This window comes from Arachis ipaensis, chromosome B7 (genome assembly GCF_059453495.1).
Source record: "Arachis ipaensis isolate K30076 ecotype BB chromosome B7, ASM5945349v1, whole genome shotgun sequence".
In the NCBI taxonomy this organism is placed as follows: Eukaryota; Viridiplantae; Streptophyta; class Magnoliopsida; order Fabales; family Fabaceae; genus Arachis; species Arachis ipaensis.
The window spans coordinates 42,315,556-42,332,599 of NC_142442.1; the positions used below are offsets into that span (position 1 = coordinate 42,315,556).

At 38.4% G+C, this 17,044-nt stretch overlaps 1 protein-coding gene across 1 annotated transcript; it reads left to right on the top strand.

Annotated features, from left to right (window-relative positions):
• Nucleotides 1-16,287: 16,287 nt before the first annotated feature.
• LOC148550961 (uncharacterized) lies at nt 16,288-16,821 on the top strand. Its single transcript, XM_088494681.1, has one exon. The coding sequence runs from the start codon at nt 16,288-16,290 to the stop codon at nt 16,819-16,821; it is 534 nt and encodes a 177-aa protein (XP_088350807.1).
• Nucleotides 16,822-17,044: the final 223 nt, after the last annotated feature.

Here is a 17,044-nt window from a genome sequence, read left to right on the forward strand (position 1 = left end):
GAGCAACTTCTCCTCTTGAAGCATCATCCAAGCCGCATATAATGACTTCCGACTTAACGCATCCGCCACTACATTCGCCTTTCCCGGATGGTAATTCAACTCAAAGTCGTAGTCCTTCAATAATTCCATCCACCTCCTTTGCCTCATATTAAGCTCTTTCTGGTCAAAGAGATATTTCAAGCTCTTATGATCGGAGAAGACTTGGAACTTAACCCCATAGAGATAATGCCTCCACACCTTCAAGGCAAACACGACCGCAGCGAGTTCCAAATCGTGCGTAGGGTAACTAACTTCATGAGGTCTCAACTGTCGTGAGGCATACGCCACCATATTATGATGCTGCATCAGCACGCATCCTAGACCCTTTAGTGAGGCATCACAGTACACCTCAAATGGTTCGTTCGGCTCAGGTAACACTAACACAGGTGCAGTGGTCAACTTTTTCTTCAATGTCTGAAAGCTCTCCTCGCACTCAGGAGTCCAAACAAACAAAGTGTCTTTGCGGGTTAACTTTGTCAACGGCAAAGCTAATTGCGAAAAGCCCTTGATGAACCTTCGATAATAGCCAGCTAAACCCAGAAAACTCCTTATCTCAGTTACTGTGGTTGGTTACCTCTAATCCATCACAGCTTCCACCTTAGTTGGATCTACGGCTATTCCCTTCTTACTCACCACGTGACCCAAAAACTTTACCTCATCCTTCCAAAACTCACACTTAGACAGTTTCGCATAGAGTTTCTTCTTCTTTAGAATTTGCAACACGGTTCTTAAGTGTTCCGCATGCTCCTCTTCAGTCTTGGAGTAAATTAGTATATCGTCAATGAAGACAACAACGAATTTATCCAGAAACGGACGGAACACTCTATTCATGTAATCCATAAACACTGCAGGAGCGTTCGTCAACCCAAAAGACATTACAGCATACTTGTAATGACCATAACGAGTCCTGAAAGCGGTCTTAGGGATATCCTCACCCCTCACCCTTATCTGGTGATAACCGGATCGCAAATCGATCTTAGAGAAAACCCCAGCTCCTTGTAACTGATCCATGAGATCATCAATTCTCGGCAATGGGTATTTATTCTTTATGGTGACCTTGTTCAGCTGTCTGTAATCCACACAGAGTCGCATACTTCCATCTTTCTTCTTTACCAGTAACACTGGAGCACCCCACGGGGAAACACTTGGTCGGATAAAGTTCTTACCCAACAATTCTTCTAACTGAGACTTTAGCTCGGCCATTTCTAATGGTGACATTCTATAAGGAGCACTTGAGATTGGTCCCGCCCCAGGCACCAATTCAATAGCAAACTCGACCTCTCGGTTAGGTGAAAATTCCTCAATATCATCGGGAAACACTTTCGGAAACTCACACACTACCGTAATTTGATCCAACCTTTGATCATCACCCGAAACAACCGCGGCTAACAACAGGATACCTTGACATTCAATTCCGGAACAGTTCACCATCATCGAATTCAAGTAATAATTATTTACCACGATCGGCCCTTCCGTATCCTTCGGCATAAAGTACACCGACTTTGTAGAACAATCAAGCAGGACATGGTTCTCAGATAACCAGTCCAATCCCAAGATAAGATCAAGACCGATCATCGGTAAGCAGATTAAACTATGGACAAAATCACGCTGCTTGAACCTAAACAAAACTTTCGGGCATCCTAGCCTAGTTACCATGGCCTCATGGGTAGCATTGTACACTTTTAGGTCATAACCTAAGGTTACGATCTTCAATCCTAACTCATGGGCTTTCTCAAATGCAATGAATGAATGCGATGCTCTCGAATCAAATAAAGCATTTAAAGTTTGACCAGCCATTTCACAGTTACCTCGAATGAGTGTCTCGGATCCCTCTGCACCCACAGCTGAGGTGGTGAACACCCGACCAGTCTGTTGTGCTTTCCCAGCACCTTGTTTCTGCTTCTCCGGACAATTTGCGGCTCTATGCCCCGCCTTTCCACAATTGTAGCACAAACCCTATCCGGCCTTGCATGGTACTTCCGAATGGTGACTTCCACACCTAGTACAAGCTTGATCATTCTGAGGCTGCCTCCCAAACCTTTTTCCTTGGGAGTAGTTGTTGTTGGGCCTCCTAAAGGAACCTCTCCTCTTGAAAGGCGGACCTCTAGGTGCAAAACTCTTCCCTCGGTTTTGTGGAAATGATCCTTTGTGACTTCCTTTCTCAGTGGCTTCCCTCTTCACACACTCTTCAGCAACCCTACACTTGTTCACCAACTCGGAGAAAGTCCTAATCTCCATTGGCCCCACCGAACCGAAAATATGGCTCCAGAGTCCTCCTTCGTACTTAACACACTTCCATTCCTCATATTCCACCGGAGTCCCTTGACACATACGAGAGAATCTGAACAGCTCCTCAAACTTGTCAGTGTACTCAGATACGGACATAGTACCCTGCTTCAGCTGTAACAATTCAAGCTCTTTGGCCGTCCTGGCAGAAGTCGGAAAGTACTTCTTATAGAACTCCTCTTAGAAGACATCCCAGGTGATATAATCATCACCCTGCTGCAGGAGGCGTCGAATTCCTTGCCACCAATGCGACGCTTCCCCAGTGAGCAAATAGGTAGCAAACTCTACACGCTGCCCTTTAGGTACCACCTGCACTTGCAGTGCTCGTTCCATGGCCTGAAACCATGTATCGGCTTCAGTCGGGCTAGTAGTTCCCTTGAACTTCGGGGGATTAACCTTCAAAAAGTTCGCCAGTGTCATCGGGTCCTGAACTCCACCTCCGTCATTACCATGGTTGTTCATCTATTGACCAAGAGCCTCAACAGTGGCTTGCATAGCAGCAGCCATGTTCTCCAGCGCAGTCATAAAGTTCACCGGGTCATTAGGGTTATTCTCCGGCGCACGAGCATTATTACGACTCCTCTCACGATCTCTACCACGTCCATGAGGTGCCATCTGGTTCCTATACACACCAAACAATCGATATTAAGTTGATCAGTCTCAATATCGGAAGTCTAGTGCTTTAAAGTCCCAAATGTATGCTCATGAATGTTTATGCCAATTATATCAAGCAGATATACTAATAGCACATAACACACATACAGAGAATACACAGAAGCATAGTCAGTCCGTCCCTCAGGCTCTACAGGAACGAACTGCTGTGATACCGTAATGTAACACCCTACTATACAGAGTCTTATGCTTAAGTCATAATTCAGAGATGGCAAGGTATTACGACCTCTAAAACAAAAATTTAGTACGTATAGTAGTATGAATAATTGATTATAACTAGGAGCCTTTTGTAGAAAAAGGGGTAAACAAAAACCGTAACTCGAAAGCGCAACACTCCGATCGATAACGTAACGAACAGGGATAAGCTACCGCGAGATCATATATATACAAAGGAGTGTCAAAAATAGGAATATCAAGACTCAAAATCCGGCTGCGAAGATAACCGGTCCGAGCATAGCAATATATACATATAATAAAATAAGGAAAACCCCAAAGGAAACCCAAAGGGACACAAATACAGAAATCTAATCTCCAAAATCCCCTCTAGAAGGAGTCATCACAGTTTGTATTATTTAATGGAGATAAAATTATCTATGAAAAACATATAAACCAAAACAGAGCCCCGAGAACAAAGATCTTCGCTAATCCGGAAGTCTCCAGCATGCCTTAACGAGAAGCCTCGCGTCCTGCATCTGAAAACCACAAAATCCGCATGGGTGAGAACCAGAGGTCCCCAGAACGGTAACAGCTTCCACATATATAATACATAATAATAGAGGAAAGCCGAAGGCAATCTTAGAACTTCCTCCAGATAATATCAAAGCTTATAAACAAACTAAACCGTAAGTGGCAACTGACTAAAGATTCTTCAGTCTAACTAATACTTTCCTTTCCAATTCCTTCAGACCTCCCAACCACCAGCAGGAGTATAATATAGCAAACACAGTTATATCAGACAAGAGATTTACAAATAGGAACAGATAAGGCATTTAGACAATTAGCAAGTAATATGCAGTCAAATAGGCAATCTCAAACAATTCATATAGTATGCTTATGATGCATGCCTGTCCCTAGTGGCTGATGATATCATCTGTCGGTTATAGAGCCAACCCGACAAGTCCTGGTAGCTAACCATTGGACTGTCCCTCTGTCGTGCATCCCCAACTCGAGTTATACTCATCATAAACTTGATCATAATCATGATCCATATCCATCACCCTCACTGGTGAATATTTACGGGGGCGAGCTCATCCGGGCCTTTCACAGTGCCCGGCCACACTTACGACATAGGGTCAAAAGAGCTTTGAGTCTCAACCTGGAGCACGTGGTGGCTAGCCATTGCTTCCTCCCAGGGAAACCCTCATCTCCGATGGTGGAAGTACAAACATTCACAATTCATTCAACAGCATATATGCATTTATACTTAGCCATAATCATGGCTCTGCCGTAACACGGCAATAATCTAGCCATCTGGCTCATGGTTAATTCCATAACCAGCCAATTCATTAACAATTACAGCCCTTCGGCCCATGGTACAACAAGCACTTCCACCGCCATCCTCCGCATCTCACATAATCATCTTTGATCCTCGTTGATCATTCATTTTTCCCTTGCTTCACTCGCAAGTTATCACATTCACTAGCCCCTTGCCTCATTGCTAGACATATTATAATGATTCAAGACATAAGTGGTGAAATCGGAGGCTTAGAAGTATGAAATTTGGCTTTTAAAACTCAAAAATCAACTTTGGGATGAAAATAGGGCCACGTGTAGGGGTGTGCATGGGCCGGGTGAAACCGGGTTTGATGTGACCCAGACCCGACCCGAAATATATACTGGGCCTATTTGTTAGACCCGAACCCGACCCTAGACCCAATGAAATCTATACACTTTCGGACCACGATTATACCGGGTAAAAATCGGGTGAAAACCGGGCTATTAACATTATACTACCTTGATACCTTCTTGTAAGTTAACATGTAAAAATATCCAAATTTCCAAGACTCCAATCATTATTTGACATGGTAAAATTCACTTAGAAAAATATAATAAGAACCAACTCTTCTCTAAAATTAAAGCATAACCATAATCAATACTAATATTGCCTAATAACACCAAATATTTAAATCAATACAAATAACACAAGATTATGCATTAGTCTAAAGTCTTATGCATTTTAAACATAAAATATTAACTTATAGTCTTATATATAATGACTAATAATACAAAATATTAAGGTTTACAACACTTAAATTTCACATAATAATAGTCATCATCCATCACTAATAACACAAAATATTAATTATGTATGATGACCGGGCCACCGGACTGATTTTGGGCGACCCGAGTTATGGCCCAGACCCAACCCGAAATAATGATCAGGTCTATTTTTTAGACCCATATCCGGCCCTAGACCCGATGAAATCACACCAAATTAGCCCCTAAAGTGTTCGGGACCGGGCCGGGCCGGGCCATGCACACCCCTAGCCACGCGTACGCGCACTCCACGCGCACGCGTGGATGGCCTTAAAACTCATCGACGCGCAAGCATCATACGCGCAAACGCACGGATTGAAAATTAGCCAAACGACGCGCAAGCGTCAGCCACGCGTACGCGTGGGTGCTCTTGCACCCCAGGCACAAAACTGGCACAACTCTGGCACAACTCTCAGGAAAATGGCTGGGCATTTGGTGCAGCGCACCGACGCGCCCGCGCACACCACGCGCACACGTGGATGGTGCTTTCTCGAAGAACGGCGCGTACACGCCAAGTGCGCCTACGCGCGGGGGATCATTCTGCTAAAAATTTTCTAAGTTAAAAGCTGCAGAATTCACAAATTCAACCCCCAATCTTCCGACGGACATAACTTTCTCATTTTAAATCGTTTTTCACCCGTTTTTTGAACGGCATGGACATCCCGAATCCAATTTCATTTATAAATAGATTTGGCACAAATCAGAGATCCGTAGTCAAAGTTATGTCCCATCAAAGTATGCCCAAAAACCATGTTTTCATACAAAACCATAAAGTGCCATTTTCAAAACAAGCCACTTTCAACTCTTTTCAAAATCAATCAAAACATGCCAATTTCATCCCTTTTCTTTGAAATCAATCAAAATGTACCAAAATCAACATCAAGCCATCCTCAACTCACACATTGACACTTTACCAAGGTTCCCAAAACCACATCCAACCATTTTAACACTTCTCAATCAAATGGCTAAAGGACAAACACAATATCATGTCATACATCCTTCATCATCCCAATTTCCAATAATTTCATTTCCAATCAACCATCATTATACATAATCATCATCATACTCACCATCAACATGGCACCACCCATCAATTCAACCTCAATCATTCATCAAGCATATATCACAACATGAATTTTCTCATATATCACACAATCAAGGCATCAATATTCATAATCACATATATGATCACATCATATATCTCAATCATTCAACAACATCATCAATTCAATGCCTATCTTAGGGTCTCTAGCCTAAGTATTTCCTACCACATTACATATTAGATACGGGAAACCGAAACCATACCTTAGCCGATTTCCCAAGCTCAATCGGAGCACTTCCAAACCACTTGTCCACAAGCCCTCAAGGTTTCAACACCTCCAAGAACAGATTTGATCACACAAAACCCTCTCCCAAGCTTTCCAAAATCACCATCCAAGCTCCAATATTTACATATACACAACCTAAGCCACAATCATCATACCCATACACAACATCTCAATACCCAAACATCATAGAACAACAAATTACACTAGAGTTGAGAATCTTACCACACCCAAGGTCCAAGGAGACAAGATTAACCTTCTCCTCCAAGAGAGTTGGGTCCTATAACATCAAAGAACCCAAAATCTCAATATTTTTGCTCATGAAACTCGAAAACAAGGGCTGGAATTTCGAAGAGCAAAACGTGGCTTACCTCAAGATTGATTTTATGGGTTTTGTAGAGCTTTTCTCGGTGAACGCGTGGCCGCAAACGGTGCGGCAATCGGAGCTCTAGATCAAAAGTTATGGTGGTTTGAAGATCAACCAAGGGAGAGAACTTGAGAGAGTGTTCTTCCCCCCTCCATACCAATTTCAGCGTGTTTGAGTGCTAAATGAGGAGAGAGAGTGCTGAAAACTAGGGTTTTGGTTTAGTTTAGTTGGGCCAAGGGCCCACTTTGGGTCCGGTTGGACCGGTTTGGCCCGTTCGGTCCAATCTTGGTCCGTTTTCTATAAAATTGGTACCGAAATTCTCGTCTCACTTTCCTCTATCACATTTAGCCATAAAAATAACATTTTTGGCTTTCTAGAGTAAATTCTCATTTATGTGTTAATTAGTCATTAATTAACCGGGTCTTACACTACACGTTAGGCTAGCAACGCCCCTGCTAGCTGAGGTCTGAGCTAGATGCATCTAGGTTAATGTCATAACCGCCGTTAACTACGGTTTTTTAATACGAGCCTCCCAAACCAATTCAAAACATATAATTTCAAATACAACAAATCTTTGATCTTTTAAATATATAAGGTATCGAATCAAATCAAATCAGATAATACTTTCTCATCCGAATCATATTCAATCATATTTTCTCAATCTTAAGGCATTTCAAACATGTTTCACAATTCCAAAATAAGTGAGTACCAACCAAATTTCAATACTTCAAAAATACATATTCAAATAAAACCAAATGCTTTAAGATAATATAAACTTTTATTTTCAAACATACATATAGTCTCATAAAAATATATAGTCTCATGTGCATATTAAAATGAGCTTCACAAGGATAAATATTTAGCTCTAATAAATCAATTAGTAAAATCAATTTAAAATCATTTGATAATAATTTTTTTGAGTATAACTAAGTTCAAAGTTCCGTATATCAAAATAATTATAGACGTAAAACTAAACCATTATAAATGTAAAGCCTACTCACAACATGGTCCTAAGGGACCGAAGATATCGAATCCGGAGTGCCAGAATCCAAGGTGAGGAGGATTGAAGTAAGATAAAATGAATGAGCGTAGAATTTGGATCAAGACGGTGGCAGCAACTTTCACGGCTACATCGCAGATGTAATCATAACATCAACAGCTCCAACCGTTCCATGATAGCACTAATACCAGTACTCAAGATAATTTCCAGCAGAAACACAACAAAAGTATGGCGATAGTAATAAAACAGAGATATATTATCGCAATTAAAACCAAAGCATGTAAGAAAAGAAGAAAATATAGCAGAGTAAATGTGGAAGCGTTACAGTTTCATAAATGGAGTCAGAACAGGGGAAAATTGTGCTGATTTAGAGACAAGAATGAAGGGAGTGTGGGGCTGAGCAAGATCACAACAGGGACGGAGACGGTTCATTAGTAGTGACGTCGGTGATGCTCCCCTGACGACGAGCTCCGTTGATGGCAACAGCAGACGCGACGATGGTGAACAGCTCCTCCATCGCGACTCTTTTTTCCTCCCTTCACTGGCCGACTCAAACTCTCCCTCTTCATTCAGCAATGACGGTGACCCCCAACAGAGATGGCGGCGGTTGAAGCTTAGCGGCGACGGAGACAAGGCACGGCGGCTGTAGCAGTTCGACGGCGGCGAGGCAGAACGGCGGCAGTCCTTCTTCCGCGTCTCCTCTCTCGCACTCGTCCCCCCTCTCGGACGCACCTCTCTCGGGTCTGGCCTCTGATGGCGACGCAACTGCAGTGAGCTGGACGCGGCTGGTGGCAACGCGACGGGACACGAACGGCGTGCTCCAGGCCGGCGGTGATAAGGTGCGACTCTCTCTCTCCTCGCATGGTGGCTCGGCGTGGACAGCTCCCGCCTTCCTCCTCCGTTCTCTTCTCGCGGTCTCCCCTTTTCTCTCTTTCTTTTTTTTCTTTCTTTCTTTTTTCCGTCAGGGTCTGGGTGTGTGTGCTGTGAGGAAGAGGGTGTGACGGGAGTGAGAGTGTGTGCGGTAGTGAGAGGTGAGTGAGTGTGTTAGAAGAGGGTTAGGGTTTGGTTTGAAAAAAAGAGGAACAAGGGGTATTGTAGGAATTTTACAGAACATAAAACTTAACAAGTGACAAAGTCCCAAATTGAAATCATTGTTTGGGTGTTTGAGAGTACCAGCCAAAGTTTTGGAAACTACAATAGGTCTCATATAATGTTAGTACCTAGCAGCAGTCATGAACACAAGTGATATCATCATTTCCCATCCATTGATGTTGAGAATGTAAAGAAACAAGACTTGTCTAAAGTCCATTACAATTTATACGCCAAATCAATACAGCTAACAACACAATATAGTGACCAACATATGAATTCTAATGAATTAATATTTAAGGAATTACCATATAGATAGAGCATCGATTTCCACCTCTGCATTTCTCAGGTTACCTGTCAAAAGAACCAATATTTTGTTGTACCATAGCTCAAGAACGCAATAATAACGTTTTTGCTTTGCGACTGCAGGAATGTCTGGGTAGTGAAAGATACGATAAAGGCAAACATGATAGGAATTAACCAAAGTGAAATGGTTCCTACTACTTGTGCTATGGTTTCCTCTTGGCCCAAGAGGCTTAAAATTGGGGTGGTGAAGATGAACACCAAAAGAAGAATCAATGAAGTTAGGAATAAAATAATCCATGATCTTTGAAGGTACACTCCCATCATGCTATATTCATTTACACCGTATGCTTGACCACACAGTGTTGACAAAGCACTCGTCATTTCTAACTGCAATAATTGTCATTAAAAACATAAATAAAATCGGAGGAAGAACTTAGTAGTGTGAATAGGGATCATATTATAATTGTAATTGTATTTACAGTACAAACATATCAAGACAATTCAACAAAATAAATTCATAGCATAGTTAAATTGAAACACAAAATACAAATAGAAAGCACGGATAAAATCCTTGAAGTAACACCATTTTGATTGTTCTGATAGTAGAAGTTCAAAAATTTGAAATATTTTTTCTTTTTTTCATGTTAAAAAATAACAGAAATCACTATTGATCGATAGCAAAAGTTGAAGCACGCCCAAAAATATTACAAAAAAAGAAATTAAATTTTAATTGATGAAGCAAGGGAGAATCCTCTAGATTCCTTTTAACACAAATATTGTTCCATCCCCAAAATAAAAATTAAAAAAAAAGGAGAGAAGAAGCTCTTTTTGTCAAATTTATTTAATTAAAAATAATGAAAATTTTAGCAAGCCAGTAAACCTAATCTATTTGATCATCAAATAGTAAAATCAATGGCCTGTAAATCCTAATCAAGAGAAGACACAAAACATAATATTGAATACAAACGTAAAATGGTTGTACTACTAACCTTTTTGGGAGAAACGGTAGTGCGCAAGTTGTTCTTCCTCGTCCTAGCAAATGGGAACTCGTGCGACGAACTTTGCTGGCGACCTAAAGTAGCAGTGACATTGATCTTCCATAGTATGGTGCATGAGAGAGAATGAAAAAGAAGAAGAAGAGTTTCCTTCTTTGAGTGATTTGATCATAGGTGATGAAGTGTAATTGAATTTTTGCCCCAAAATGGCTAAAATGATGTCGTCTGAAGAGAGATTACGCGCCAAAGAAAAAAAACGACGTCGTTTAATAAGGTTAGGTATCAGGCCCATATATCTCTTAACATTTTAAGTAAGCATTCCGTTAATGGAGATTAACAGAAGAGCTAACGTGAGTCACTTATTAAAACTTGGGGGTTCAAATTGAGTCAATTGAAATTTTAGGAGCCAATTTGAGACTACCAATAAATTTCAGCGATCATTTAAGTATTAACTCGTGTATATAGATTTAAAAATATTAAACTTACCCAAATTCCCTTTACATTAGTTATAATATATATTAACAAGCATTTTTTGAAATTTAGATATTAACAAGATTTAATAGGAGTATAATTAACAAACGGCATTAATATTTTCTAAAATTTTAATAATTGTGTTAGGTATACACTAAAATTAGTTTTAAAATTAACTATTTTTGTAGAATACAATGTTAAAATATAAATACACATTAAACTGAGTTAAAATATATATGTATTTATACACAAATATATAATAGCTAATTTTAGTAACCGATTTTAATGTGCACAAAGCATTTTTAAAGTTTTTAAATAAATAAGCATTTGTAGAAAATTTAAGACTTTAAAATTAGTTAATTAAGTATTTGAACAATTTTGCAGTTTTGAAATTGTTTAAAAACAAAAATTGAAACTATTACTCTTCATCACTAAAATGAATCTTACTTTTACACAACAATGCAGTTATATATTCAAGTTTTTTTGGCAACCAAGTCCAACCAAGTTGGTCCAAACTCAACAAAAACCACTTTATTTCATTATACCAGCGTGTACACATGCGCGCTTCAATAATACAAACATATTCTTCTTCGTCTTCGCGTTCCTTCTTTTTCGCATTCTTCCTTCTTCTTTTTCGCTTTCCTCCTCCCCCTTCTTCTTCTTCGCATTTCTTCTTATTCTTTACGTGTTTTCTCTCAATCATCATTCTTTTATTACTGCTGTTGTTGCTGTACTTTTTTCTTTTTCTCCTTTTAATTGAGATTCATTTGGATCCAGAAATGAATTCGATGTGTTTTTGTTGATGATTGAGTCTTTTGACTGTTTGTTCAAAATTGAACTAATTTTAGTTTATTTGTGAATTAATTGAGGTTCACTTGATGCTGCTGATAAGTATTAACCAAATTTTTTATTCCTTAAGTAATTTCGATTCATTTCTTTGTTTAATCGGGATTCATTTGGATCCAGAAATAAATTGTATGTATTTTTGTTGATGATTGAGTCTTTTTGACTACTTGTTCAAAACTGAACTAATTTCGGTTCATTTGTGAACTAATTAAGGTTCACTTGATTCTACTATTAAGTATTGACCAAGTTTTTTATTTCTTAAGTAATTTTGGTTCATTTCTTAGTTTATTTGAGGTTCATTTGGATCAAAAAATGAATTCGATGTATTTTTTTATTATTGAGTCTTTTTTACTTCTTGTTCAAAACTGAACTAATTGAATGGAATGGAGTGGAATCTAATGCAATTAAATAAAGTGATCATGAATAATTTCATTCTTCTTTGCTAAAAAAATTGGTCAATACTTATTAGCAGCATCAAGTGAACCTCAATTAGCACACAAATGAACCAAAATTAGTACAAATTTGAACAAACAGTCAAAAGACTCAATCATTAACAAAAACGCATCGAATTCATTTCTGGATCCAAATGAACCTCAATTAAAGTAAGAAATAAACCAAAATTACTTAAGGAATAAAAAAATTTGGTCAATACTTATCTGCAGCATCAAATGAACCTCAATTAGCACACAAATGAACCAAAATAAACTAAGAAATGAACCAAAATTATTTAATGATAGCATCAGAGAAAATAAGAACCAATAAGAATGTTAACAAAATGTTAGTGTTATTGGTGATGACGATAATGAAAGAGAAATATAAAGAAGAAGAAGAAGGAGAAGGCATGTAATTTGAAAAGTAATTATAACAATTTGGTTAGGCATTGTTAAGTATTTTGTTTGAATATAGAATTTTATTCTTTACACAATTGCTGGTAAGAATGCATATGGGTTGGGTTGGCTTAATTAGATTTGAACCCGACCTGAATATTTTATGGACCTATCTTAAAGATTTGAATTTGATTCTAAAATTAATTTAAAATAAATTAAGTTAAATCGAATCAAATGGATATAGTTGTCATGTTAGCATTGTTATTAACAATGTTAACTTTAAGAGTATAATTGAAATATATTTTAATATTAGGAGTAAAATTATTTCAAATTAAATATTAATAATATTTTTAAATTTTTCGAAAAAACTAAGACCAATATATATTTCTCACAGCATCCCTTAATCTGATAGGTCAAAGATTAATTTGTCGCAGATTTGAGCTCTATTTAAAGATCTGTTGCTGGCCAATAAATTATTGCAGGCACAAGGTAGGATTCGAATCCTCGACACATACTTAAGCGAACAAGTGAGCTTACTATTTTTTTTTTTTTTTGCCTCTCTTCGATGTGGGGATGGGGGTTTGGGTTTATAACAGTCAAGAGCTATGAAGGGTAAAATTGTTGAAGAGGCCCAACAAGCTTCCACAGTCACAAAAGGCCTAAGCTTGGCCCAAGCTTGATGTTTTCCGCTTCTGCGGCATCGTGTTATCGGGTCTCTCCTTGAGTTATGCAACCGAGTTTAGTTGGACATAATTTTATTGACCAGTGCATCCAGCATTTTATACACGTTGTGATTCAAAATGTGTTATTTTCTACTTTGAGATGGCCTTTCAAATATGAAAGGCCCAAAAGGCCAAAACTATGAATCCTGGATTAGAAGTGAGGAAAGAAGTTACACGACCAATAAAAACAATGCTTGAGGGAAGAATATATTTAATGGATTTGGATTCTCTAAAGTTTGAATTTCACTTTAGAGAGTAAAGTGTGATCTCTCACCATTTATTTTATAGGTGAGACCAAAAATAAAAATGAGAGAGAAACTATTCAAGGGTAGAAGATCATATTTTATCTTCTAAAGTATAAATTTAAAATTTAGAGGATGCAAATTCATATTTAATTTATCTAAGTACGCTGAATTTGTTGTCACTTGTCAGTCAATTTTCTTCATTTCTTCTACCGGAAAAAAGTTAATTATGTATGCTATGTTCATTATCACTTCTTTTTAATCTCTTATAATGATTGCTTCCGAAAGTGTATTATAAATTTTATAAAATGAGAATATTGAAAACATTATACTAACAACGTATCGAATGTTCTAAAACTAAACTCGTACTCAAACAGTCAAACTACTACAACCAACATTTCATGCTCTCAGAATTAGAAAACAATTAATGCTATTGTAAAACCGTGTGTGATTAGAATTAAATCTTACTATAACTAAGTTAACAGTGTTGGAAACAATATATAATTAATTTGTACACGTTGTGGAAAACGTGGGAATAAAATTTATACTGATAACGATCTCAATATTATTCTCATTTCATTTGATACAATTTGATCATTGATTCTTTTTCCATCAAACATGGCATTTTATTTAGATTTTTCTGTAATTAAGAAGGGGAGAAAAAAAGTCAGGACAAGAAACTGGGTCGCTTGCTTCCTCTGACGTTTATTCCATTTTGGTCAGGTTGCATTGTGATATAAATTTCATATATAATCATAATTGTTAAAATCAAATCACCAAACAATCCAATCAAACGTTAGATAATTGGTAGAATGCTTTATTTTAAAATTTTAATTTAATTCATATAAAGAATTTTTTATTTCATTATTAGTAAGAAGATAGAGTTTTACTTGAAAATATCTATAAACGGTGTTTAATAGGAGGCTGAGAGCGCCATTTTGATAAAATAAGAATTCGCCTCTTTTGTATTATTTTTGACAATCTGCCACCCATAGAATGCTTTCATGGTCGACACGTGGCAATACGCCCTCTTTATATTGTGTTTTTTATATTTAAAAAAAGTTTATTTGGTTCTATAGTTTCGCAAAATTTTTAATTAGATCTCTATACTTTTTTTTTTAATTGAGTCCTTGCACTAATTTATTTTTTTAATTAGATCCCTACACTTTTTTTCTCTTTTATTTGAATCCTTACACCAATATTTTTTTTTAGTTGGGTTAATTAAGTCAATTACTATAAAGGAGGATCTAATTAAAAAAAATTGGTGTGAAGACCTAACTAAAAAAAAATATCAAAACCTAATGAAAAATTTTACAAAACTATAAAACTATAAAAACTAAGAGTAATTAAACCTTAAAAAAAATGTATCTAAAGCAATCTGTCTCGTAGAGATTGTTAACCCTAGAACCTTGCAAAACACCACAACATACAATAATAAAGCATTACACCAACAACGATTCAATATCCAAAAAATGAGCGAAAGAATAAAATGTCACAACTACCCTATCCATACATCTTCAGCTCTTCAAGATGGGTTCAAAACCCCTACTCTCTTGATATACTTGCGAGTTATTTTACAAGTGAATCCACCCTCACAAATAAATGGGGGCAAAGATAAAGATATATATTTGTCTTATTGGGATCCCCTAAATTTTTGCAAAAGGTGAAATTCATAAAATATTCTTGTATTTAAAAATTATTTTATATTATTTTATTGAAAACTATTTCTATTTTATTTTTTTTATTGTGTACATTGGTGATTTTATGTGCTTGAAAATTATGTTAAATTTATGTTTAAATTATGTTTTAATAATATGATAAATTTGATTGAATTGTATTAGATTAAATTATGATCGTAGTATTTTTTAAGTTTTAAAGATTAATATCTGTTTATGCCCTACTCCAATACTATGGTTCAGGCCTAAGTAAGCTAAAAAAGGCCCAATCCAAAGGTTGACCTTTACCGTTTACCGGACATCCTCAAAGAGGTCGGGTTCGACCTAAGCTGGCAAATAACACTTATTCAAATAAGTAGCTGCCTCATAAAATTTCTCGCCCACCTCTAGAAGAGATATCTCAACAACTCTGAGATAAAGGGACGGTTATCCACCTTCAGAAGTGGGACTACTCCAATGGTGGTTATTGGCACATCACCTATAAATACACTGACACCCCTCAAGTATCTCTAAGTTCCAATACTCTCTAAACTTGCTTACCCCCTTGCTAACTTAGGCATCAAAGTGCCACCCCCTCATTTTCTCACGTACATAACTCGGACGGCGGCTCCTAGACGTAAAGTAAGTTAGAGGCCACCTTCTTGTAACGTTTGGGCCTATCCTCCAAGCCCAATCCACCAATCTCAGGTTACCAATGTAACATTGGCACCGTTGCCGAGGACCTGGGAGATCAACTCATAATGGCGGACGACCAGAACGAGGACGGACACACTACATCGGAGTCTGAGGAAGAGCATCAAGATGCAGTCAACAATAATAGAGCCATAATATCTCTGCAAGGAGCGGATAGACAACATATAGAAGGTCCCTCAGGTGTGCAAGACTCAAGAAGAATCCCTCTGAAGTGCACGAACCAGAGAAGGAGGGACAACCTCACTCCGCCGATCTCATGGGGCTGCTACACGGCCACCAAGGGCGGCTAGAACAGCTGGAACAAGAATTGGAACGACAGCAAGAAGCGAAAAAAAACCTAGGGAGAGAGGTTGAGCGACGATAAGGGCTTAAAGAAAAGCTCTTAAAATTAGAATCCAATCTCCGAGGTAGGAGCTCTCGCGTTGACCGAGAAGATACCCCATTGGGAGGAGAAGATTCGTCCAGTGAAGACATCATGAGGGCAAAAGTCCCAAGGAACTTCAAAAGCCCTGACATGGATCTGTACGATGGGACTATCGACCCGAAACACCACCTCAACAACTTTAAGAATCAGATGTATCTAGCCGACGCCTCTGATGCTACCCACTGCAAAGCCTTTCCAACGACTTTGACAAAGACGGCGATGAAGTGGTTCGATAGCCTCCCCCCCAGGTCGGTCACCAGCTTCGACGACCTCTCGCGTAAATTTCTTATGCGATTTTCAATTCAAAAAGACAAAGTCAAGCATGCGCCTAGTCTACTGGGAGTAAAACAGGAGGTCGGAGAACTCCTGAGAGACTACATGGAGAGGTTCAACAAAGCATGCTTGAAAATTCAGGTTCTGCCCACGGAAGCAGTGATCATGGGCCTAGTAAATGGACTCCGAGAAGGACCATTCTCTCAGTCCATCTCGAAAAGACATCTGACTTCTTTAAGCGATGTACAAGAAAGAGCTGAAAAGTACATCAACACGGAGGAGAATGCCAGATTATGGGAACTGAGCTGGTGATCCAGGCACCCTCACTCATCAAGGGAGAAGGAGAGGGAACCCAAGAAGAAAGAAGAAGTTGGGTCTGAAAGGCCCAGAAGATATTATTCTTACACTCCCCTACGAGTTTCCCTAGTCGATATTTACAGAAAAATTTGTCACACTGAAAAGGTACCTCCCCCTTGGCCTATCAAGAACAAGAAGGGGGGAAGTTGTAGCGAATACTATGAATATCACAAGTTAT